This window comes from Zootoca vivipara, chromosome 12 (assembly GCF_963506605.1).
Source record: "Zootoca vivipara chromosome 12, rZooViv1.1, whole genome shotgun sequence".
Classification (NCBI taxonomy): Eukaryota; Metazoa; Chordata; class Lepidosauria; order Squamata; family Lacertidae; genus Zootoca; species Zootoca vivipara.
In genome coordinates this window covers 35,591,456-35,618,158 of record NC_083287.1, presented here as the reverse complement: position 1 = coordinate 35,618,158, position 26,703 = coordinate 35,591,456, and the positions used below count along the sequence as shown (strand labels likewise).

The 26,703-nt window shown below is 42.2% G+C and overlaps 2 protein-coding genes across 3 annotated transcripts in view; both read right to left on the bottom strand.

Annotated features, from left to right (window-relative positions):
• Positions 1-13,302, bottom strand: part of LOC118091915 (macrophage mannose receptor 1) — a 43,544-nt gene extending 30,242 nt beyond the window's left edge. The window contains exons 1-9 of one of the 2 annotated variants that reach the window (XM_035129502.2): positions 13,133-13,302; positions 10,365-10,766; positions 9,005-9,178; positions 7,765-7,929; positions 6,270-6,383; positions 5,202-5,345; positions 4,099-4,281; positions 3,215-3,372; positions 2,417-2,530 (exon numbers count right to left, since the gene is read on the bottom strand). In XM_035129502.2, coding sequence (XP_034985393.2) covers positions 2,417-2,530; positions 3,215-3,372; positions 4,099-4,281; positions 5,202-5,345; positions 6,270-6,383; positions 7,765-7,929; positions 9,005-9,178; positions 10,365-10,766; positions 13,133-13,193 — 1,515 coding nt within the window. In that variant the 5' untranslated portion in view covers positions 13,194-13,302. Of the gene's footprint in view, positions 1-2,416; positions 2,531-3,214; positions 3,373-4,098; positions 4,282-5,201; positions 5,346-6,269; positions 6,384-7,764; positions 7,930-9,004; positions 9,179-10,364; positions 10,767-12,254; positions 12,665-13,132 lie in introns of those variants that run through there. The other variant, XM_060280794.1, reaches the window with a different exon arrangement.
• A 10,820-nt stretch (positions 13,303-24,122) lies between these two features.
• Positions 24,123-26,703, bottom strand: part of LOC118092113 (macrophage mannose receptor 1-like) — a 64,506-nt gene continuing 61,925 nt past the window's right edge. The window contains exons 29-30 of the mRNA XM_060281062.1: positions 25,918-25,956; positions 24,123-24,642 (exon numbers count right to left, since the gene is read on the bottom strand). Coding sequence (XP_060137045.1) covers positions 24,506-24,642; positions 25,918-25,956 — 176 coding nt within the window. The 3' untranslated portion in view covers positions 24,123-24,505. The remainder of the gene's footprint in view (positions 24,643-25,917; positions 25,957-26,703) is intronic.

Here is a 26,703-nt window from a genome sequence, read left to right as displayed (position 1 = left end):
GTGGTTACTTATATATTTTGCCACTACATAACCAATTCAAATAAATTTACTGGTTATCCTTTATATTCTATTTAAGTTATTCTCACTGCACGTTTTTATGTCAGTTCTGCTAATGATTTAAGATGAGGGTTTCTTTTATATGCCACCCCTCCTTTGTGAACACAGAGCCCTCCTTCCAATGACTAGCTAGTTCCAGCTGCTCATTGCTAACAATTCTCTATTGAAGAAGAAGAAGAAGAAGAAGAAGAAGAAGAAGAAGAAGAAGAAGAAGATGGAATATTGAATTTATTTTATTATTATGTTTATTACCACTTCCAATCAATAAGAGCGCTAGAATCAGATCTAAGTGTAGGATTATTGTTATTTTGTTAATTTTGCCTAATTAGATAAATACCCCCTTCCAAATTTTTGAGCTATAGGGCAATCCCACCACAAGAAGCATGAAGTACCGATCCTCTTTCCCTGCATCTCTTCCAGCATAGTGAAGTTCCTTTTATAACATACGATAGTTGTAACAGGTGTCCAGTACTATCCGAATATTATCTTTAAAGTAACTTACTGAAAACACATTGGAATTGAGGGACTGAGTTTATTTTAATGACGCTGCTGAAAGTTTATTAAAACAGGAATCTTGGTCCACAGAAATTGCATGGACATCTTTGAGAATGTTGTCATTCTCTAAATTGGTGCAAGAGCCTTTACATCTGCATAGAAATTAATACACTGGCCATTTCATACAGTCATTGAATTGTAGAGTTGGAAGGGACCATGGGGGTCATCTAGACCAGCTCCCTGCAATGCAGGAATATTTTGCCCAACGTGTCGCATGAACCCATGACCCTGAGATTAAGAGTCACATGCTCTACCAACTGAGCTGAGCCCAGGCAATTGATACAAGAGTCTAGAGCAGATTCTAGGGGAAAATCTGGTAGAAATCCAGATGATGAGTGTGACTTTTGCAAACTGTTTCTAGAGCTGAACATATGAAGCTGTCTGCAACAGAGTCAGACAGCTGGTTCATTTCCTTCAGTAGGGCAGAAGGTTTCCAGGGGTGTTGTACAAAATCCTCTTGAAATGTCAAGGGTTGAATACGAGGCCTGCAGCATATGCTCTGCCCCTGAGTTGCATCACCAGCAGTTGTGTCCGTTGCTATTTTGAAAAATTCAGTTGGGTGAAACAAAAAATTTAAAATAGAACAATCCTGATAACTAGAGATTGAAATACAGTGGTACCTCGGTTTAAGTACACAATTGGTTCCGAAAGTCTGTACTTAACCTGAAGCGTACTTAACCTGAAGCAAACTTTCCCACTGAAAGTAATGGAAAGTGGATTAATCCGTTCCAGACGGTCCGTGGAGTACTCAACCTGAAGTGTACTTAACCTGAAGCGAACTTTCCCATGGAAAGTAATGGAAAGTGGATTAATCCGTTCCAGACAGGTCCGCGGAGTACTTACACTGAAAGTACTCAAACCGAAGCGTACTTAAACTGAGGTATGACTGTAAAACTGAAATGTTTAAAAAATACAAAGCAGTGAATCGATGTTGAAGGACTTTCAATGCACCCATAACATCTCCAAGACATACACATAATCTCCACGTGCCCCATATCTTTCTTTGAACCAGGAAATGCTTCATGCATTTAAAGGAAAATTCACAAATGCATGCAGACCATTATCTGAATCAAATGAAGGAATTGCACTGCCCCTGTAAGCAAATACTCCCATAAGCACCTCCACCACATTTGGTTACTAGCTATGATCCATAAGAAGTGAAGAATACTTGGTTCCAAGTGAATTACTCTTAGCACTTGATGCCTTGGAGACTAAGGCAGATATATGGGAATGTTTCCTGCTGTTGTTGGCAGTGGAAGCAGGGTATCTTGCATATATGTAGTGGATCTGTTCTCAAGTTTAAACATTCTGGAAACAAAATATTAAAAAATAGAAAAAAATAATTGATGTAGTAGCTGTTTGAGATCCATGGCTGCTTATCTTGGGTTTTTTTTTAAATGTAAGATCAGCAAAAAAAAAGGACTCTTCCCTACTAATAGGCACAAGGGTATAATTACCCTTTGGGGGGGGGAGCAGTAACTATTGATTAGAAACTCTCTATTGAAACTTTCTCCAAATTGATATTGTCTTTCAATCTTTGATAAAGCAGCCTTCCCACGGTCAGCAGTAAAAAGGGAAAGAAGCAAAGAAAGCTGACCCATGATGTAGTTGTTGAAGAGAGGAGAAGAGGCTTGAGTGGCCATGGGAAGGGTATGGAATTGGAGGGGAGGGGGAAGATAAATTTTACAGCTCACCTCAAGGCTAGAGAGACCTCTGCATTAATGGACAGTTTTAGGAATAGAAATAGTTTGTGTCTGTGCATATTTCACTTTTTAAACCACCACACAGTTTACTTTAAACTTACTTTCTGGCAATTTGGATCAGCAATTTCAGGTTCTCCAGGAAGAGATGCCAAAGGTTGTCTTTTACAGATGTAACCAAGTTCCGCTTCACAGAAATAATCTGCCCAGTACCCATTCTAGAGATGGGAATGTGAAAAAATACAAATATCAGTGAAGAGGGACCCACTGGCTTTCTCATTTTCTTCCTGCTTGATGCCTTTGTGTCAATGCAAAGCTTTCCATTTTTGCATGAGTTGGACAACTTCACAAAATTCCTATTACATTTGAACTTCACTGAAATCTTCAGCTGAAACTAATGAAGTACAGTATTCAGCTTGAGGATCTGATACTTCTTCTGCTGATGATTAGGACATTGAGTTGGCATGATGGCAGAGAGAGCAGTGGCAGGAAGGAGGAAGCAGTGGCCAGCCAGCTGGCCTGGTAATCTGTTTCCAGTGCTGCCATTGTAAACCAGCCTGTGATCCTCGGATGAAGGACAGTATAGAAATTTAAGAAGAATTGGTCCCACTTGGCTGGAGAAAATTCAAGGGATTAGTGAAGGTAAGTGTGTGGTGTGGAAGCTAGTGAGGTGTGGGGCAAGGTCTAGCAGATGATGCGGTTGGCAAGTGAAGCCAAACAGAGCTTCAATTCCTAGGGCAGCCTAGAAAGAGGGAATGATTGTTAAACCATTCTGGGAATTTTAGCTCTCAATGTGCCAGATTGTCCCTCCATCCATTTATTCAATCTTTTGTGTAATAGGCTGAATAAATGTATTGAGGACCAAGGGAAATACATCTCTCTTATAGGATTCATATTTTTACCTCCTCATTCATAACGACGCATTCATTTTGAGCATCATTTATTTGTTGTGGTTTTCCTTTCTGCCACTTGGTGAATGTCACGGTAGAACCATCACTCCATTCATAATACATCTGAATCTTCTGGTCATTCAGTCCTATCCATAGGAGATCTGTTGGTTCTAAGAACATAAAGCCATCTTATTTATTTGCCCCCAGTCCAGAGTGCCTAGGATCCTATTGCACACAGCCCTATGGTGCATAGATTTGGAAATGGGAGACCACTTTGAACTGTAGCTCAGTTTGACATGTGCAACTAGTTACATAAAGATTAATGGAATACAGAACTACAAATGAGTAGCATCTAATTGACCAGCATTCGCCAAGCTGGTAGGGTTGCCAGACTCAATAGAGGACAGGACTTCTGTGCCTTTAATTGCCCTGCTCTCTTTTGAGTCTGGAAAGCTTAAAGAGAAACCAGCAGACCCGCCGCTTGGAAATTAAACAAAGGGTCTGCTGGTTTCTCTTTAAGGTTTCCAGACTCAAAAGAGAGCAGGGCAATTAAAGGCACAGAAGTCCTGTCCTCTATTGAGTCTGGCAACCCTACAAGCTGATGCTCTGCAAATATTTTGAGCTCTAACTGTAATCATCCCTGACCATTGGTGATATTGGCTGAAGTTGATGGAAGTGCACTAGGTTGTGGAAGGCTATAATAGTCAGTGTCATCTCTCATATTTGACTTGTTTGTGCACCTTAATCACTTAAACAGACTATCGTTCCGTGGTGCTTTTCAATAGGGGAGGGCCTTAGTAACATTGTATAATTGTATTTGCTTGGGGGGGGGAACCACCCTCTCTCTTTTACACACACCAAATACCAGGAAAACAGAATTTTCTGGATGTACTCACTGTAGCCTAGCTGAGAAATGACAAAGCTGTATTCTTCAATGTTGTGTATACTTATTAAATCTCCACCTTCCTTTCGACAGGACCATAACGCATTCTTCCATGTCTTAAGGTCTCTGTTAAGCCGGTAACAGTGACCTGCATATGCAGCCCAGCCATCTGGACATTTAATTGGTTTAAAGCCATCTAAACAGAAAACAATTATATCTAAGATTGTATGACTGGATGATCTTTATTGATCTGCCATTATGCTGTCATTGACTCACCTGTGTGCCAGGACCCCGTGACCCCACCGTTCCCCTAAGGGGGTGAATAACCAGACAAGACAACAGTATATAGGCTTTATCGGTTAAAATTGGCCACAACTTTATTTGTTACAGATGTGAACAATTTGGCACAGGCATTGGGTGAAGCAAGACTACAGCACTCCAGCCTGTCTGCTGGGAGTGTATCTAAGGCTAAGCCACCACCAGAGGGGCCCTATGACCTACATCAAATAGGGGTGCCCCCCTGAGGGGTCCTTGTTGGAGGAGTGCTATGGCCCTGTCCCCCATCTAGGCACCAGACAGAAGCTGCTTCTCCTGGATTCCTTTAACAGGATACCTTCCACCAAGGAGGGGGAGGCAGAGTCTACAACAGGCATCCCCAAACTGCGGCCCTCCAGATGTTTTGGCCTACAACTCCCATGATCCCTAGCTAACAGGACCAGTGGTTGGGGAAGATGGGAATTGTAGTCCAAAACATCTGGAGGGCTGAAGTTTGGGGGTGCCTGGTCTAAAACCTCCTCTCCAGCCAACACCAAGGTTTACCTGATGGCTCACAAAGTTGTGACAATTGCTATGAGGTAAACGAAAACCCAATGCCTGGTGCCAATTTGCCTGGCCCCGAATACAGTGGTCGACATAGGTACCGCTCCAGCGGAAAGGTAAATGACATTTACATGCGCTGCTCTGGTTCGCCAGAAGCGGCTAAGTTATGCTGGCCACATGTACGCCAGTAAAGCGAGATGAGCGCTGCAACCCCAGAGTCGTTCACAACTGGACCTAACAGTCAGGGGTCCCTTTACCTTTACCTAGGTAAACTTCATTCCCAGTTTATCATCCTACCTGAAGGAATAACAGAAGCATCTAGTGAAGAGTTTTCTTTTTTACAAATGTATCCAAGTTTCTCTTGACACTTATCATTCCCCCACTTGCCATTCTTAGACTGCATTGATCCACAGATTTTTTCTGTTTCTGGGGATGGGCTCCCTTTAAGAAAGAGTGAGACAAGTGATTATTGAGTCCTGTGTTAGCACTGCAATGCTGCAGTTTGAGTAGATCTTTCACAAAGCAGCCTACAATATTTTAAATTAGCACAAAACCATTTAATATATATATATGGCCAGAAACGATAAAGTTGAAACTAACCAGCATAGAAAAATAATAAATGAGCCACTTTCCAGTAAACTAACCTAATCCATCCATTGCCCCTTCATAAAGAGCTTTTGAAAAGGCTTCTTTAAAAGTGTGAGTCTGCCTAATCTCTACTGGAATTACATTCCATAATTGTGGAGCCACCATCTTATCACCATATCTTCAGTCTAATCACCTTTACTGGTGAACAATGAAGCAAACCACATGAGCTGGAAAATAAGTCCAAATGTGCATCCGCTATGCAATTGGAAGTGGGTGATCTGTGATCTACCTGATAACTGGAAATCTCTGTTTGGGTTCAGGTACCTTTTCACTTTATTGTGACTACTGAATTACACCACAGTTCCATATTCTACGCAGGAGGAGGGCACATACATTACTTTAAGAATTATGGCACAAATTGAGGTTCTGTTAAGTGTCATTTCCCCTACCGCTTCAACACTGTGATGGGAGAATGTGCACTTAAAGATTCCTGTCCCCTACAGAGCTCTTAAAAAACAGAAGAAGCTGAATGGACAGAAAGTGGCAGATCTTCTCAGAATCATGGTACAAGAACTTTTAGGGAAAGTTAACAGTACAAACTATTCGGTTGAATCATTGCAAGAAGGCTACAAAGAATGATTATTCAAAACTAATTCCTTTAGGTAGTATATTCTGGATATTGTAAATCCCTTCAAAATTTTGGAATTTGTGCCTGAATATTAAGCAGCAATGTTGTTCAGCATTGATCTGATTGTTGGCACATAGTTGTTCACTCACCTGGAGCCCAGTTTAAATATCTGAAAGGGCGGTTGCCAATCCACTGCCATCCACTGTCAAGATCCAAACTGTTTAGACCAATCCAGTAGTAAGTAGCTATACCATTTATTAATCCTATTCACGGAAAAGAAAATCAATTAAACTGTATTATATAGCTAGGAGATTTATATTGATGAAGCTGGGGGGGGGGGGAACATAACAGGATATCAGATCCCCCCCCCCTATAAAGCTGGGTACCAAACAGAAATTAATCAGAAAAAAACTTTTCATCTGGTATGCCGAAACAATGCTTCAACCAGCATCAGTTTCAACCAATGAATTTCTGCTTTTCATACAGTTTTTGAAGACACATGGGTCTTATGTCTAAAAGTATTGGGAAAGTGAGAGACGATGTATGGCATTTCGTTCACAACAAAGTCATAATTGTATTCCTCTGATTAAAAAGGAACATAACATGGTGCATACAACACCAAAATAAATAAATGTAGAGTTTCAAAAGTATTTTACTATATATTCTCCAAGTATATATTACATTTTTTTCAACCAAAAGGCACTTTAAAACACCAAAAGAACAATATACCAACAATAGGAAGGTGATGATTTGCACAAAAAACTCATCCGTGTAAGGTAGCAAATAATAATAACAACAACAACAATAATAATAATAATAATAATAATAATAATAAATATATTATTTGTACCCCGCCCATCTGGCTGAGTCTCCCCAGCCACTCTGGGCAGCTCCCAATCGAATATTAAAACAATACAACATTAAATATTAAAAACGTCCCTAAACAGGGCTGCCTTCAGATGTCTTCTAAAAGTAGGATAGCTGCTTATTTCCCGTTGGAAGGGTGTTCCACAGGGTGGGTGCCACTATCAAGAAGGTTCCCTGTAACCTCACTTCTTGCAGTGAGGGAACCACCAGAAGGCCCTCAGCGCTGGACCTCAGTGTCCGGGTTGAACGATGGGGGTGGAGACACTCCTTCAGGTATACTGGGCCGAGGCCATTTAGGGCTTTAAAGGTCAGCACCAACACTTTGAATTGTGCTCAGAAATGTACTGGGAGCCAATGCAGATCTCTCAGGACCGGTGTTATATGGTCTCGGCGGCCACTCCCAGTCACCAGTCTAGCTGCCGCATTCTGGATTAATTGCAGTTTCCGGGTCACCTTCAAAGGTAGCCCCACATAGAGCGCATTGCAGTAATCCAAGCAGGAGATAACTAGAGCATGCACCACTCTGGCGAGACAGTCTGGGGGCAGGTAGGGTCTCAGCCTGCGTACCAGATGGAGCTAGAAGACAGCCGCCCTGGACACAAGAATTAACCTGTGCCTCTGTTGTGTAAGGCTGTGTGTGTACACATACTAAGATATTCTAGGAGTGGAAAGACACTTCTCATAATTGTTATGAAATTTATGCTTAGAACTGAGACAGTATTGACTAATTAGCAAAATATCACAAGACTTCTTCAGGTATGCTTTGCTATGTCCTACCTGTCATGTATGCTTGTTCATGTAAATCGGTGATGCTCAATAATTCTGCATTCTGTTGCTGGCAACTTTTTCTTGCTTGGTACCATGTTAGAGCTGAGCGAGAATTGATTTGATAGAGATCCCCTGTCCAATGGTTTCTAGTCCAGAAGAATTCATCATGGTCATCTGTAAGCATTGTTAACTTGAGTGCCAAATCTTCAAATCACCTGTGATTAAGCTAATTCTACAGCTGAGATATATTTGATTCTTTAATGATCTAGATTCTTTGAGTTTTCCAAAGAATAATCAAAGCAATCCGCAGAAACACAGAATTTGTGTGATCAAGGGGCAGCTCAAGCCCCACTCCAAGCGTTCACATATTAGGTGTGCTTATATACACATACCTAGATATCTAACCATTTGTGCTTCCCCAGGACCTGGAAACCCTGTGTGCAATCAGGACTTCAGGTTCCAGGATAGTTTTGATGAGTTGGCTTTCTCCCTGTAAACCTCCATACCTAATGCATGAATGTACCTGCACCTGTATGGCCGGCACCAGTCCAGAGCTCTTCCCACCACACAGCTGTTTTGCTTCACCCCATCTCCACTGACACTGCTGCTGGGAGGACATCACGGTGTCCGCCCCACTCACTGCATGAGCCACCACTGGACAGATCTCAAACTGGGAGGGACCAGACTCAGGCCGAAACACTTAGTTTAACCCACCATCACACAGAGAGACCTATTCCCCATAGAAAAGGGAATAAAAGTTTTAGTAGTTCCACTCAAATTGTACCTTCAGGTTCCCTCTCTGTTTTAGTTTTTCTGCCTCTGAGAAATGGCATGCTTTGTTCAACATCAGAACCCAGTTGCCTCTCAGCTGCTCCCCACTGAACAGCTGGTGGTTGTGAAGACCAAGGAGTCAGGTGAAATCTGGCTGAAGGCTATATCCAGAAGGACCCATGTCTGCTCTACGCTTTGATTTTGGCCTGAACTAGACTACATCCTCATCTCTGTTCCTTTTAGATGAAGAACTGCAGGCTTGATCCTGTAGGGGGCCCTGATGTTAATGATAATTCATTTTGTTCTGACTTGCAAAGGAAAAGTTATTTCCACATTTTCTTTTCTTAAATTGCACAATCTGTAAAGATGAGGCAATAATAGCAGCTTCCCTTTTCTCTTTGTAGGTTAAACGTCCCTCTAAGCAGCAAATACACAATAGCATAGTAAAGGCTCAAACAAAACATTGTTAAGTGCTTACCTTTTACTGGACAATATCCGCTTAAGGAGTCTCTATCCACATCTGCTGTTGTTCCACACCAAAGTTGTCCATTTTCATCGTCATCTCTTATGCACTCTGCATGCCATTTATTCTTATACTTGAATGGAAACACACAGGGGGCTCCAAAAGCATTGCCTCCTATGGTATACAGAGCTAAAAGAACATTGGACAGATCATGTTAGGCTGGAATAATTTTGAACACTATTGAGAGGCAAACTCAAATAAAGCAGAAATAACTAAGACAAAGCCCTCTATAGGATTCTATGTAAACTCAGATATGCACGGTTTGTGTGTACAGCCTTACATTTTCACCTCAGTGGAATTTTGAGGATCCATCTCTTTGCATGTACACAGAATAAATGCATGTAATTCCTCCATTAAGTGGAGTGAATTGTCAGCCTCTGGTGTCTCCAGGCAGGGTTAGGAAAGTAGAGGAAGGGTGCTAAGTTCCCAAAGGTGCCACCACCCAGCTGCCCATGCTGGTTGGTCCAGCTTCTACCTAGCCAAAGCTTGAACCCTCCTGACTGCCCAGCCATCACTTGAGGACATCAACCAGTACAGACAAACAGTCAGCGGCAATCAAGTATTGGGCTCTGTGTGTGAAATCTATAAAAACAACAATATTATAAAACAGTAATATGTATGTTTATATCAGATATATGAAAGAAAGCCACTCAAGCTTTTAGATATATGAAACATCTAAAAGCTATTACCATACAGGACAGTCATCCCTCCAGAGGGAAGGGAGATATTCACATAGGGTTGCCATATATCAAAAAGTGAACATCCAGACACAAAGGTTTTTGAGATATTTTTAAGGAAATCCGCAAAAATCCACACTTCCAACATGGGTTGCCATACATCCAGATTTTCCCAGACATTTAAAGCAATTTTCACCCGGTCACAGTTTCCAATGGCCAGGTCCCGGTTATATACAGGATATTCTGCACGTATGGCAGCCCATATACACAGGAACATAATTTGAGAATGGGGGTGGGATAAATATTCTATTCAGTGTGGCAGAACATCTGATATGTAAAAAAGGATGTGTGAGAGTATTGTATTGTTTGTATGAAGGGGGATTTTTAGCTGCTTATTTTTTCAATTTGATCTTTAATTCCCTGACTGTATATATAGTTGGTGCTTATGTTGAGCCACATTCTTGAGTACTCTGCCTTTAGATCCTATTTTGTCCTTCTGATATAACTGGAGTCTGGACTGATAGTTTTGTGATTTGCATCATACCTATTTTGGGTCCCAAACATAGGGGATTCAACATGCTGGAAGCAGATACACCAACTGAATATCTAAAGAAAGAGGATCAACTCTCTCATTTTACCTTCATAGCCCTTGGAACACAAGCTGTCTTTCGTTCCATAGATCTTCCAGGTGCTCTTGCTGTTGGCTACTTTAGAAAGAATAAGACGTTTTTTTTGGCCATTTTCAGGATTTAAAAACAAATCCCCTTGTTCAAGTGCAAGGAGGCTCTCATTTCTGCATTCCCACTTCTGAAGTTCGTTCGTCTCATTACAGGGGGAGAGGGTGAGTGCAACCAGGTTTGACTTGGAAGGCACTGCCAGGCATAACGTCACTGCCATGTTCAAAATCTGATCGTCGGAAACCCACTTGAAATGTTGCCACTCATTATCCTTATCACAGTTGACCAAGATGATGGAACGAGATCTCTGAGGTTGTATACAAAGCTTGAGGTTTTCATTATGTATCAGAAAGGTGTCACTTTCTGCAAAATGAAGAGAGGAAAAATTATAGGAACATGGTGAAAAAAATCCTCATAGCTTCCAACATGGCAACCACTGGCAGGATGGATAATACCAAGAGGCAATAAGATTGAAAGAGCAAAGAGAAATGACTCTCTTGTTAATTCTGCATTTTACAGTGCTGCATCTTAATTTATCAGAGGTCCATAACTTGCTTAATTCCTAGCCAGACAACTGACTTTGATGTCCTTCTTGCAAATCCTGTTTGCAGTTTATTTTATTCTGAATAAGTTTGATTGTTCTCAAAATGCTACATTTTTAAAGGTAAGTGGTTTTCTAAAACAAAAAACTCATACCTTTATAAATAAAGCTTTTTTAAAAAGGATTTTTAAAAAAGGATTTCACTCCTTTTGAGTGCCAAACTAGACATGATGCGAGACATCTGAGATTGAATCTTCCTTATGGTTATTTTTTATTTATTTTTTGCTGAAAGCACGGGGTGGGGGCAATTTGGACTGGAGAACAGAGGCGAACAGGTTCACCTATCCTTCCACATCTGTGCCCTGAAGCTATCTGTCCCCCTGCCACCCACCCCATATCCTGCACTGTACAGGGAATAATATGCTGGCACCAGCATTCTGTGAAAATTTTTCCTCTGCCCCATGGCTAAAAACAGCTTTGGTGGAGGATTTGGACAAATGTATAGCTGGAAAAAAGTTTAGCTCCTCTTGCCTACCCAAACCGTTGATCTGATCCAAATATTCCCCACTTGTCTGCTTTTATTAAAACCAAGACATCTTCTATGGCCCTCAGTATGTGGTGACCAACTGATTTCCTATTTATTTATGTAATTAAAACCATTTGCTATACCGCCCATCAGTAGGTAGGAATTAGTCTGATGGTGAATTTTAAAAAACAACAACACACACACAAGACATGGGAAATTGTTGTTGTTGTTGTTGTTTAGTCGTTTAGTTGTGTCCGACTCTTCGTGACCCCATGGACCATAGCACGCCAGGCACTCCTGTCTTCCACTGCCTCCCGCACTTTGCTCAGACTCATGTTCGTAGCTTCGAGAACACTGTCCAACCACCTTGTCCTCTGCCGTCCCCTTCTCCTTGTGCCCTCCATCTTTCCCAACATCAGGGTCTTTTCCAATGAGTCTTCTCTTCTCATGAGGTGGCCAAAGTATTGGAGCCTCAGCTTCAGGATCTGTCCTTCCAGTGAGCACTCAGGGCTGATTTCCTTCAGAATGGATGAGTTTGATCTTCTTAAAATAAAAAAATTCCTTCAGTAGCACCTTAAAGACCAACTTGGTCTTTAAGGTGCTACTGAAGGAATTTTTTTATTTTACTTCGGCCCAGACCAACACGGCTACCTACCTGTAATTTGATCTTCTTGCAGTCCATGGGACTCTCAAGAGTCTCCTCCAGCACCATAATTCAAAAGCATCATACAGTATCCTAAAACTAGCATCAACAGTCATAAAAAATACCAGGACAAATTCTTACCTAATAGATACAGTAAAAACAGTCATGTAGGCTAACAGCCTACATGATTATAACACTCCAGCCATACCAATAAATAACCTGAGAAATATCACACTGTATTCAAGAACGGTAAGGATATGATGCTGTCCTTTCATGAGGAAGGGGTGTAATTTAGATTTGCTAAAGTGCAAGGGATGCACTCAGTGGGATCCTTCACTCTGAAGGGAGGCTCTTTGATCCTGCAGTTTTCTGTTCGCAAAACAGGAAGGCAGGCAATATTTTGGCATTTCCCCATTCCTCCTGTACACCATATATTTCCTCCCAATTTGCTCCAGAGACTTGGGAGACCCCTTGGCACAGCTTGGGAAGCACGTGAGGAAGGAGAAATGGCAAATATTGTCTCCTGACAAAAGGCTCCACTGGATCAAAGAGCTCTATGTCAGTGCAAAGGACACCAGTGGAAATAACAAAATATGCCTTTTTTGTTGTGCACATAAATATTTCAGATATTCTTCTTGCTTAATATTGTTAAAATGTTATTGTTGACGCATTTCTTATATTTACAGTTTATTTTTATATTGTGAAAAAATAAAGTAACAGGATACAACAGAGCATTGCATAAAGAAAGAACAAATTCTTTCTTGCAACAGTAAAAACTCATGATGTAAATTACATTCAAAATGATGTTGGCTGTGCTGTTATTGTACTGTACTGTAATTTAAACCTGATTTTATTGCTATTAGCAGATTCAATGTTTAATTAATTCTCATTGTATCTCCTGTTGCATGGATTTAACTTTAGCCACGTAACATTAACTTCCAGAAGATGATTTAAATGTCAACAGTTAAATTTATTGAAGATGCACCTTCACTTACTAAAGTAACAATGGTGGAGCTTACCTGGTACCTGAAAAGTCACTTGAATGAGGACCAAGAGATTTAGGAGCAAAAAGGAAGGCATTGGCCACAACCAAACCTACCACACAGATCCCATGGAAAGAAGACAAATCCAAGTCTGCTGCTTTTGAGTTACTTCTTCATAAATGAGTCAAGCAGAATGAAATTTTCACTTCTGTGTTTGACATGTTATAATGTACACAACGCCAAATTTTGCAATACTGCAATTTTTTGTCTTAGGCGAATGCAGCAGTGGACTCAATCTGAATACAGTACACCAGGGCCAGAAAATCCTCTTGGCACCCTTGAATTTTGGGGGGATTGAAAGGGGTCCTTTGACTCTTAAAGGTTGGGAGCCACTGATATAAAGGAAATCTTTCTTGGCTACAGGGAGAAGTCAGCAGGTTGGCATCTTCAAGAACTGTAGAATATGTGGAGGGTAGCAGGATATATAACCTGTACATGTACGGGATTCTTACTTCATAGCCGGTGACATTTTTTCTAATGAAAATAGGCAAATAAATATGTTGCACTTCACATTTAATGTCTTATATTGAGCTTCACATTTAGAAGGATTTTTTTTAAAAAGACACCCAATAGTTGAAATGCCTTGATGAGTCTCTTTATATTTCTGGAGAACTAAATTTCATTTTTACTATTTCTTTAAAAAAAATTATTACTTTTATACCATGCTTTCTAGCCATGGACCTTAAAACTGCTCACAAAATTCATATTTTGGTGTAGGTATGCAATGGTGTCCTTGCCTGCCTTTCACTCATTAGCACCATATGCTGGAACCCATAGCACTGACAATGATCAACACAGTATTCTACCTTCTTAGAATCATAGAATTTTGGAATTGGAAGGGACCCTGAGGGTCATCTAGTCCAACCCCCTGCAATGCAGGAATCTCAACAGGCGGTTCCCCCATCCAATTCTAAACCATATTGTTTCTTTTAAAAATAACATTTTATAGTCATGGTTGCAGCTGACTGGGCATGGTTGCAGAAACCCGTTTTACTTCTGCTTTTAAAATATATTCTTATTATATATTTATTTATACCCCCTACTCGCTGGATCATTACCTTGTCGTGGTGAGTGGGCTTGTATGTTCCTATGACCCTTGTGAGTGAATGGTTTTCGGCCTTCTAGGGGGGTAATGGACATGATTTTCACCGCTTAACAGCTTCAAGAAAAATGCAGAGAGCAAAACCAACCCCTGTATATGGTGTTTATTGACCTGACTAAAGCTTTCAACACTGTAAATTGTAATGCCCTGTGGATTGTCCTTCGGAAAGTTGGCTGCCCAGATAAATTTGTAAACATCATTCGGCTCCTCCATGATAATATGATAGCAACAATTGCAGATAACACTGGCTTTCAAAGTGAACCATTCACAGTGGGATCAGGTGTTAAACAGGGTTGTGTTATTTCCCCAACTCTATTCATTATTTTTATTGCCATGATCCTACACTTTCTCGACTGGAAACTCCCCACTGGAGTAGAAATCATATATCAAACAGATGGAAAGCTCTTCAATCTGAGCAGGCTGAAAGCAAAGAGTAAGGTTACCATAACTTCCATCATAGAGCTTCAGTATGCTGATGACAACATAGTGTGCGCATGCTCAGAGGATGACCTCCAAACCATCCCAAATATCTTTGCAGAAGCTTACAAAAAGCTTGGCCTATCACTCAACATCCAAAAAACCAAAGTGCTACACCAACAAGTACAAAATAACCCCTCTGCAGTGCCACAAATCCAACTCAGTGGTGTAACGTTGGAAAATGTTGATCACTTCTCCTACCTAGGCAGTTACCTTTCCACAAGGGCCAACATTGATGCTGAAATCCAGCATTGCCTGAGCTCTGCGAGTGCGGCTTTCTCCCGATTGAAGTGCAGAGTGTTTGAGGACCGGGACATTCGCAGGGAAACCAAAGTGCTTGTTTACAAAGCTATTTTACTACCAATCTTACTATATGCTTGTGAAACATGGACCACTTATAAACGCCATCTACAACTCCTCAAAAGATTCTATCAACGGTGTCTCCGAAAATTTTTACACATCACTTGGGAAGACAGGCGAACTAATATCAGTGTACTGGATGAAGCAAAGATCACCAGTGTTGAAGCAATGATTCTTCAACATCAACTTCGTTGGACTGGTCATGTTGTGTGGATGCCTGATGAACGTCTTCCAAAGCAACTACTCTATTCCGAACTTAAAAATGGAAAGCATAATGCTGGTGGTCAACAAAAGAGCTTTAAAGACTGTCTCAAGGCAAATCTTAAAAAATGTAGTATAAGCAATGACAACTGGGAAACACTGGCCTGCGAGCGCTACAGTTGGAGAACAGCGTTTACCAAAGGTGTCATGGGCTTTGAAGACACTCGATCTCAGGACACAAGGGAGAAACATGCTAAAAGGAAGGCACACTTAGCAAACCCTCACCGTGATCAACTCCTGCCTGGAAACCAATGTCCCCACTGTGGAAGGACGTGTGGATCCAGAATTGGCCTCTACAGTCACTTACAGACCCATTGTTAAAATCGTTTTTATGGAAGACAATCTTACTCGGCTATGAGTGATCGCCAAAGAAGAAGAAGAAGAGGAAGATTTATATCCCACCTTTTCACCTGACAGGACAAAATATATTCTCCTTTCTGGGGCAGCAGAAGCTAACTGCATTTTATTCCTGTAGTCATGAAAGTGCTACAATTTAAATGAGTTTAAAATGCAAAACGGTTTGTGTTCATAGCATTTATTTATTTTTGTAAAATTATGTTTGGCAAATGTGGTTTGTTTGTATGTTTGTTTGTTTTGCTATAACAAATCAGGAATATGGAAGCAGCTGTAAATAATGGAATAGCTGGGGCTGTGAGGGAGAGATGTTGATTCTGTGCTTCAGAACTGAAGTAATGCAAATTGCAATCTAAAAGGAGGACCCCTTAAGACCATTAAGTCCAGGGTCTAAACTCAATTAGCTGCACTACTGCTCTTTATCATTCCACATACAGAAGCGGACCGGAGTGGCTGTTGAATCTTCAACAGTGGCATTGGGCTGGCATCCTGGACTTCACCTTATGCAGCAAGTTAGTTTAGCAGAGTAGGCCAAGTGGCTCTGCCTTCCAGTTGGGAAGATGGTGGTTAGGGGGCTTAAGAGGAATAGGCAGGGGAATATATTGGGGGAAATTGCACACAAACATGTTTTTGCTCAGAAAACTTCACACTAAGATGATGTTGAATTTTCAGGACCCCATGAATGTAAATAGGTGGGGAAATGTTGAGAAATGAATGGGAAAATGACAAGCCACAGCCCTCCAACATCTGCCACCTAAGGTGATCACCTGACTTTGCCCAATGGTAGGGCTGGTTTGCTCCCAAGGTCTCCTTCTCATTACAGAACTTTGACAGAGCAGCACTGTATGTAAAGGTCCTCTTCCCAAAGGACAAGCTTGATTAGACCAAAGGCCTATCTAGTCCAGATTGTGTTCTCAAAATAGTGAAGCCCTATGGGAAGCTCATAAAAGTGCAACAGCATTCTCCCACTTGCGGGCCTTAGGAGCTGGCATTCTGAAGTCTTCTGCCTCTGATAATGGCGGCAATATAACCATCATGACTAGAATCCATGGACAGCCTTCTCCTCCGTTAATATCTCCGCCTCCACCCCCGTAGAAACTATTTTGCTATGCTCTGTGTTCTCCTGCATCATTATGCTGAGTGTTTTTTCTTGTCCTCACCACCAGCAGCCAATGCCTATTTCTGGAACAGGGGCAGGAAATAACGCCAGGACACGAGCTATAAAGAACAACATGTGCAGAGGAGGTGGGGCGGATCATGGGGCTGCTGTTGTGTCTTGTGCAGTCCAAGTAATCCCTAGCCCCTTGCCCCCTGCCCCAAAGGAGAACTGAAAAATGTGACTCAAGCAGAAAGAGAAGTGAAAGCATTCTGTCATGTTCAGAAGTTTCCTGGAAAAAAATGGAAAAATTGTTCAAGGCACTTCTTCACTGCAGACATTGTTACTGTCTGGGCTGGATACTACTAGACACTACTAGAATACTAGATACTAGAGAAGAATTAATTCAGAAAAAAGAAGGAAATGCTATATGAGCATCTCATCAGGGATTTCCAGATATGTGAAACCCCTCTGAACACATTGTGTGTGTGTCTAAGTGAGGTCTCCATATGTGGACATGGGTTTGTTGTGTATCGATGCTTTGCCCCTGAGCTTTCTGGACATTGATCCCATTGATTCTAACCCCATTGATTGCAATTGTGGCCCTTCAGGAAAAATGGTTCTACACCCAGGAGGTATAGGGTTGTATTGCAACACTGTAAAATTATCATACAAACTGAAGTTTTGCATGATTAGTAGTCATGTGATCATGAACTTCAGGGCCGTCTTATCATTGAGGCGTGCATTAGATTTGATGGCGCATTAGATTCAAGATTCCTAAGGTAACAATGGTGATGGAAGTGAAGAAGAGATTACCTGATACCTGAAAAGCTGGTTGAATGAGGATCAGGAGATTTAGGAACAAAAAGAAAGACATTGGCCACAACCAAACTTGCCACACCGCTCCCATGGAAATAAGAGAAATCAGGGTTCGCTGTTTTTTAAGAACTTCTTGATAAATGAGTCAGGCAGAATGATATTTTCACTTCTGTCTTTGGCATTATGCACACTCACAGATTTTTTGCTAAACTTTTAATCAGCTTCCTTCAGAGAAAAAAAAACTATTTCTGCTGAAAATCTTTGGGTTATTTAGATTTATTTCCCATCACATAGGCTGGTGCAACTCACCAAGCCAAAAAAACAGTACACAGTGCTCCGGAAGGAAGTAGCTAAGAGATTCTCATTGATAACTATGCTACTGCTAAGCCATGACCAAACTCTGAGACGTTCTATAGCTGGGAGTCTGATTCTGACCTAAGGAAATGAGGATGAAAAGGACCAGAGGCAGATCCAAAGGCTATCCATTGCTACTAGCCATAATGGCTATACTCTGTCTCCACAGTAGGAGGCAATAATGTTCCGGATACTATTTGCAGGAAACTGCAGGAGGGGAGCATGCACTTGTGCTGAGGTCCCACTTGAAGTTTTCTGTGGGAACAGAATACTAAAATAATACTGGCCATTGACTTGATCCCGTAGGGTCATCTTACAATGTAGTGAGAGACGGGGTGAAGATCAAGTTCCAGATCAAACAGATAAGGAATCTCTGTGGCTAAAGTCAGTGAGATGAGCTGCTCAGAACAAAGAGCTGACTGGAACTGTGTGAGGCCTGGCGTGTCCCAATGGACTTTGTGGGACCACAGACTGCATGGAGGCTGCGTGTGTTAAGGTTAAGATTCGAGCTGCGTCCTACCTGGGCCCACAAAGTTTACTCTGCAAGGTTTGCTGAGGAGAGTGAAAACTTGTTTGTAACTCCTGCCCTTTTTCTTGGCACCCTATAGATCAGGCACCCCCAGACTTCGGCCCTCCAGATGTTTTGGACTACAATTCCCATCTTCCCCGACCACTGGTCCTGTTAGCTAGGGATCATGGGAATTGTAGGCCAAAACATCTGGAGGGCCGCAGTTTGGGGGTGCCTGCTATAGATACTTGAAGAGTGTGCAGCTACAGTCTCTGACTAAGAGCCATCTATGTAGCTCCTTCTTGTAATAACCTAAGTCCTGTGGTGTAGTGTGGGGAGGGCAGGGAGGTGTTTTATTTATTTATTTATTTTTAGGGGCACAACCAGGCACCCCCATGACTGGCTCCCTCATTGAGGCCAGAGTCGCGGTGAGGGAAGCTGTGCCCAGGTCGTACCAGCTCCATCTGGTACGCAGGCTGAGACCCTACCTGCCTGCGGAATGTCTTGCCAGAGTGGTGCATGCTGTAGTTATCTCTCGCTTGGATTACTGCAATGCACTCTATGTGGGGCTACCTTTGAAGGTGACCCGGAAACTACAACTAATCCAGAATGCGGCAGCTGGACTGGTGACTGGGAGTGGCCGCTGAGACCACATAACAGCAGTCTTGAAAAATCTACATTGGCTCCCAGTACGTTTCCGATCACAACTCAAAGTGTTGGTGCTGACATTGAAAGCCCTAAACGGCCTCGGTCCAGTATACCTGGAGGAGCGTCTCCACCCCCATCATTCTGCCCGGACACTGAGGTCCAGCGCCGAGGGCCTTCTGGCGGTCCCCAGCCAAGTTACAGGGAACCAGGCAGAGGGCCTTCTCAGTAGTGGCACCCGCCCTGTGGAATGGCCTCCCACCAGATGTCAAAGAGAAAAACATCTGCCAGACTTTTAGAAGACATCTGAAGGCAGCCCTGTTTAGGGAAGCTTTTAATGTTTAGCAGACCATTGTATTTTAATATTTTGTTGGAAGCCTCCCAGAGTGGCAGCCAAATGGGCGGGGTATAAACAATAAAGAAGGAGAAGGAGAAGGAGAAGGAGAAGGAGAAGGAGAAGGAGAAGGAGAAGAAGAAGAAGAAGAAGAAGAAGAAGAAGAAGAAGAAGAAGAAGAAGAAGAAGAAGAAGAAGAAGGAGAAGAAGAAGAAGCCTGGCTCCAACTTGTGAGGGAACTGCAGAGGCAGCTTCCTTGCATGACGGCCTAACTGCGGCAGCTGGCCACAGCTCCACTCCCAGGCTCCAATGCAAGAGTGCACGGCCTGCACCACTTTATGAGGCTGAGGTAGGGCAGTCAGACCCCAGCTGTACAGGGCTACCAGGGCAGCATGTGTGTGCCCTTGAAACAATGCACTTGCCCCAGGCAACAGTACCATATGCTCTGCCACTGTCTAGTTCTTTAAGAATGCACTGGATGATATTCCAAGCCCCCAGCTCTTAAGAGAGCTGGAAAACACACACCACATCCACCCCCCCCACCATTTATAGTCTCTGCAGGCTTTAGTCTTTTCTGAAATCTTGAAAGTTCCAGAGCTGATTTTCAGAAGGGTGAATTTAGTGGATGAAGTCAGTCCCAGCAATAATCACTGCAGGTTCTGGGGAGCATGAAAGCAAAAGTATATACAAACCACCCACACCTGACTTACCAGGCAAAGGACAAGAATGATGGGTATGTAACCTACTGCTGCGTATCACTTAAACAAGGATATGTGGGAAATTCAGCCTCATATAAACAGCATGTTTAGTATGAAGGAGTTAAAACCATAGAGTAAACTATTTTTGCTAGACTTGACTGGGTCATACCCCCTTACATTGGGATGAAGGAGGTGAAGTTTCTTTGTTCGCCCCTCTTCCATGATGTGAATCTGGCCATGGAGGACACCTGGGCTTGTCACTCCAAGCCCACCCCATGTGTTTAGAAACCATGTTATTAAATTTTGCAACTTAGTTTTTCTGCCTGTGTTTTCCTTTCTAGTTTTCTATGGGAAACTACATGAATCTGATCTTTGGAAACTTTGTAAGTAAAAAAATCTTTTTAAACTTACCAAACTGTGTGGCCTTTTCTACGCTAAAGGGAAACAAAGGGAAGCTTTGTAAGTGAGTTAAAGTGGGATGTTTTAAAGCTCTAACGGTCTACATTCCCTTGCTTTACTTTGCTGCATGTTTCATTATTTTAAATCTCTGCTGGGCTTACTGACTGGAGAGGGCTTGCCCATCTCTGGATCCAGGCATCCAGGAAATTATTATTTTATAATAATCAGATACCAACAGGTTACATATGCTCCGTGGGAGAGCTGAAGTAGGGAGTGTGCATTATTATGGGCAACTAGCTTATATTACCTTAGAACAGTTAGAACTGTTGTGTCCTTTCTGTAGGCCTTAAATCCTTGGAAACAGGTTAAGTTTAATGTTGCTCAGATTTTGTTTTTTGTCTAATTATGGTGTTCTTTTTTAAGCACCTGCAGTTATTTTTCTGGCACCTATTTGAAGATCACAGTGAAAGCTGAGATGGAAGGGCAGACACAGACTGAGGCAGCAAAACCCAGCTTAAGAGAGAGAGAATGGTATTTGCAAGCATGCGACTGTGCTCATGTGTTTACTGGTCTTCTTAAAATTTTGTGGCAGTGTTATTAACTGCCATACATACAGAAAATCCTTGCATATGTGATTTATGTAGATAAAACACTGTTAATGGTTCATGTTAAAGAATCGTAAGTTATTTGGCTCTGTCACTGCTATTGCAGTGAGTTCCTTCAGAAACTGTTAATAAATACCTTTGCCATCCAAAAGAGCACCAAGAATCGATACTAAACACATTACACTTTCATTGTGAAAGATGCATTGAGTGCATAGTCACATGCTACCTTCTTTCGACATTTGGATTCATGCTTGCTGATATGCTGACAAAATATTTATTCCAATGCTTTAGTTCCTCTTCTGGGGAAATGCTGTGGAAGGAGAAGCAGCCCTTGGTTAATTAAGCAATTTCATGGAATCATAGAATCATAGAGTTGGAAGAGACCACAAGGGCCATCCAGTCCAACCCTCTGTCAAGCAGGAAACACTATCAAAGCATTCTTGACATATGGCTGTCAAGCCTCTGCTTAAAGGCCTCCAAAGAAGGAGGCTCCACCACACTCCTTGGTAGCAAATTCCACTGCCGAACAGCTCTTACTGTCAGGAAGTTCTTCCTAATGTTTAGGTGGAATCTTCTTTCTTGAAGTTTGAATCCATTGCTCCGTGTCCGCTTCTCTGGAGCAGCAGAAAACAATATTTCTCCCTCCTCCATATGACATCCTTTCATATATTTGAACACGGCTATCATATCACCCCTTAACCTTCTCTTCTCCAGGCTAAACATACCCAGATCCCTAAGCCGTTCCTCATAAGGCATCGTTTCCAATTTATGCCTTTTTAAACTGTGGGGAAGCGCAGGGCTGCCCTGGCAGGGGTGTACAATGGAATGGGGGGGCGGTCCACCCCGGGTGCCACCCTGTGGAGGGGTGACAAGATGGCCCACTGCCTCCCCCCAGCTGTAGAGCAGCCGAGGGTGCATGCAGCATCTGTATGGGCTGCCGCGCATGCGCAGTCCCCGTCCCGGGTGCCAGAGAGGCTTCCTCCAACACTGTGCCCTGGGTAGGAAGAAAGGGTGAGCGGAGTTGGGTGCAAGGGGTCTTGCTTTTTATTTTATTTTTTTTAAAAAAATGCTTTATGCATCTGCATCTAATTTGCCCCTTTTAATTTTTTTATTTTATTTTTTGGTATGTGGTTTTCTTTTGGTAAATCTACCAAAGCATAAAATAAAATAAAATCAGGACTAAGGGGTTTTCTCAGGATGGTGGAGGCAGTGGCGTAGGAAGCTGCTCCAGCACCCGGAGCGGCAACCCGCATACATGGTGTCGCACATAGCGCGCATGCGCAGTGTCGCTATGTATGACGCATGCACGCTGCCGGCAAACCGCGAGCAAGCCAGGGAGCAAGGTTGAGGAGATAAATGCCCTTATTTTTATCTGGGGAATGTTGGAGGGTATGGGATTTGTATGTGAGTGGTAGTTAGCCCCTTATTTGCTAGTAGGCATGCTTAGGACATATATTTCAAGAAATATATGTCACTGTTTTCAAGAATTATATTTCACAAACAGGATGTTAGGAAACCCTTTTTCAAGTAAGTTGCAACTGAAAAACAAAACTATATATCCTGTGCAGCTGAGGCCAAAGTTCAGCAAACCCCAAAACGGAAGTATTTGTCTAGAAATCTCTTCACTTAAAATGCCAGATTTGTTACAGGCGAGTAAGCAAAGAAAATGAAGAGCTGGAAATTTTACTATTAAATTTATGTCAGGCTGCAAGCTTAAGAATTCTTCCATGAATATAAACCCAGTGCTATTTTTCTAGATAAAGAGGTGCCAGAACTCACCATTAGCACCCCCCCCCTGTTCTCTTAGAATGGCAATGGTGCCCACCTGAGAGGTGCCAGAACTGAGTTCCAGCAAGTTCTGGCTGAAGAAGCAGCAGCAGCACTGAATAAATCCTTTTTAATTCAATGGGATTTCCGTCTAAACAAATATTGATCTATTAGAACTAAATATATATAGTTTCCCCCTTATAAGTTAAATGGCAAACAAACAATGTAAAAATTCAAGAGTTTCAGCGGAGTCAGCAGGTGTTCAGATCATCTGCCAGCTGTGTGTGAAAGCTGGGCCGCATTCATAGATACTGAAAATCACTCGCTACATATTTATCCCACCTTTTCTCCATGGACCTTCAAGGTGACATACTTGGTTCTTTTCTTTCCCATTTATCATCATAGCAATATTTTGAGATATCTCAGGCTGCAATGCAATCATTGTCCCAAGGTCACCCAGTAAACTTCATGTTTGAGTGGATATTTTTATCCCTGGCCCCCAGTAGCTTGAGCTGCAGGAGACCCTATACAAGAGGGTGAGGGAAATGAGAACACAAACGAGTTCCATGCTGCTGTCGCTACTGACTATTAGAAGAAGCTGTGTGCTGTTGCTTCACATAGTTAGTAGTCATTGATTTTGCAGGTGTTTGCAGTTTCCAGATCATTCTCAAGGGAAGACCCACAAATACTGTGTTTCAGTAATCCAGACCAGTGTGGCAAAGCTATCCCAGCCTAGGAACATTTGCAGCTGTTGTGCTAGCTGAGGGCTGTACAAGAAGCTCAGAGTAGCCACAGACCACGTTTCGTTGCATTTGTTGGCTGACCCCCCCCCCAGGGATGACACCCGGGGTGGCCGCACCCATCACACCCCCCTTCCTACACCACTGCACAGAGAGGTACAAACAGATCTAGTTGTATAGGGAACTACATGCACACAGTTAAGTGCTGCACAGGCAGTCGCACTCTCTGCAACAGCACCTAGGCCCCCTTTGTTAAATCTTGAGAACTGACTCTTCTGGAGGAGATTCACCCTCCTGCTCTTCCTCCTCCTCCTGACAAATGGGATTTTAGCTTTCCTGAAAAGGCCTTTGTGCATAAATGGCCCACTGAATTGGGGCGAGAATATATTGCAGCACCTTGGTTGCCAGAGGATAAGATTGACACGACCCTTAATTTTTTTCCCCAAATTGCATAATCTTTAATCAGAATATAATCAGTACAACTTATTATTTTACTCGTACTAGATAATATGTATTCAGAGTATTCTACATCATGAGTCTCATTGTAGAAAGTACCTCTGAATGCTGCTGCTTAAGACACATAACTTCCAGCCATGGTTACTTCTTGGAAATGAATGAATGAATGGTGCAATCCTACGCCTGTCAATTCAGAAGTAAGTCTGAATAGGGGTTCAATGGGGATTACTTCCAGGTAAATGTATACAGATAGCAGTAGTGCCTACATTTGTTAATTTCCCTCTTCATTCACCACATGTGATTCTGAGCCATTTTTTCCCCTGAAGAATTATCCCACGGTCAGAATGGAAAGAATTGTCAAAGCCTGCTATGGTTTATAGTTGTCTACTTCTTCTTCTTCTTCTTCTGTAGAAAATACAGGCTATGATACCTGCACTGATGAGGATGAAGATAACTGGGAGAACGACTTTCAAATATTTGCCGTGTGCAGATGCAGAGACATCTTCTTGCACTGCCAATGAGAGAAAAGGTGTAGATATATACATACAAAATCCAAGACATTAAATGCTTTACACTATGATAAGAAGGATGTCGGTGTGTGTGTGTGTGTTTACTGTACCTAAGCACAGTGTGTTGTGAACTTGCAAACATGAACATTGCCCCTTCTTTGTAGGGAGGAAATGGGATGCAGAAGACATGTGGAGTCACAACCTGAGCATGTATAGGAGCAGCTTTTATTCTACTCAAAGTAGAAACAGAGTGGCCCTCTTAAAAGAAAGGGACTTGGGCAGGCTGTGAAGGAATGTAACCCCAAAGCTGTGGGATGCTGCAAGGCTGCTGAACAATTTCCATGTGTCCAAGCAATAGTGTATCTTCCCCCAGTAGTTTCAACACTATGGCTAAAAATGACAACATTATTCTGTGCATGTGCCCATGAAAGGGGAACCTAACCTCAGGGGTTCCCCCTCCCCACTTTTCACATGCAACACTATGGAATTTTCCAATAAATCAAAATATCTCTCTCCCACTCCCCAACTCTTTCACTTCAAAGGAAAAGTTCTTTACCGGAAAACAGACCTGCCATTATCTCCCCCCCCCAATAGCCTCCACAAACCTCCCAGCCTGCCATTTTGCTACCAAAGACACAAATACAACCAGGGGAAGCAAGTGACAGCCCACCAAGCCAAATGGCCACCCGTTATTTGATGGTATTGGACAACACAGTCTTGTTGGGCTCAGGAGGGAGGAGTTCCTCACCATGAAGAGTGATGCCTTGATTAGAGAATTTGTTGTGGGCTGGATGACCCTATGGATATTTGATGAATGCTTTCAGTGCTGTTTTTGTTCTATGGACTTGGACTTTCTAGTCATTGCTTTCTGTTCCAAAGTGATTTCTTCCTGCCATGTTACTTGCTGAAATTCAGGCGCATGACAGAGGTTTTCTTATTTCAGCTGGCATTTCAAGGTAGGGTGCTGTTGTTTATAATAATGGAATTTAATTGTCTCTCCCCCGTATGTTTTGTTTAGAATAGAAATTTTACGTACACCACTTAATATACAGAATTTCTAAGCGGCATATAAATGTATGAAATTTATATATATATTAAAATACTGAGGCAGTGGAAGACAGGAGTGCCTGGTGTGCTCTGGTCCATGGGGTCACGGAGAGTCGGACACGACTAAACGACTAAACAAACAACAACAACAACAACATACTGACATGAGTCAGTGAGGGGGTAGTGGCAGCCATCCAAGCAGAATGACCATGTGTCATTAATAGCCTTACCTGTACTGTTTGTAGGTGCTTTCGTTGTTTCATCATTAACTGCAAAATAAAAGACATGTTTAAGGTGTAATCACATACATTGTGCAAGCCACAGAACTTCCTACTTAGCCCAGTAGGGAGATGGTTATGCAAGGGAATGTTGTTGTTGTTTAGCTCAAGAGTTCTGATCAGCAGGAAAGTGAACCAGTGGGAGTTTTGAGTGCAAGGAAATCTAAGCAGCCTCTCTGCCAGCAGGTCTAACCCTCCCCCCCCCCCCGCACAAAGCGCAAGAATCCAGGTTTGGGCATTTGATGCACCAAAAGATGATTTGGCCCATTGGTCCTTCAAATGTTGTTGAACACTTAATGGTAAAGTATACTGTATTAGGGCCATATCCACTTGGATATTAGGCCATATCCACTTGGATATTAGGCAAGGTCTATCAATATTGTAGGGAAAACTTTTATATTTTTCAGGCTTTGGCCCTTGACATATCACATCATGAAAATAACTTAGCAATGTATGCTAGACAGGGCTCTTGTTTTCAGACATGCTTCTTCCTAACTTTGAAGTTTCAATCCAACACATTACTATTTAAAAATGAGAACCATTTGAAATGTTTATTGCATTCATGGCTTAAACAAGCCATCTTTGTGTTTCTCTACAAATGATTTAGAAACTCCCATCACTTTGGAAGCTAAGTCTTACTGCCTATCTTTTCTTCCTGCTGTATGGAAAAGCACATGAATCTGGCCTTTGGAGTGTTTGTTAGTAAACCATTTTTAACCAGCCAAATGTGTGGCATAG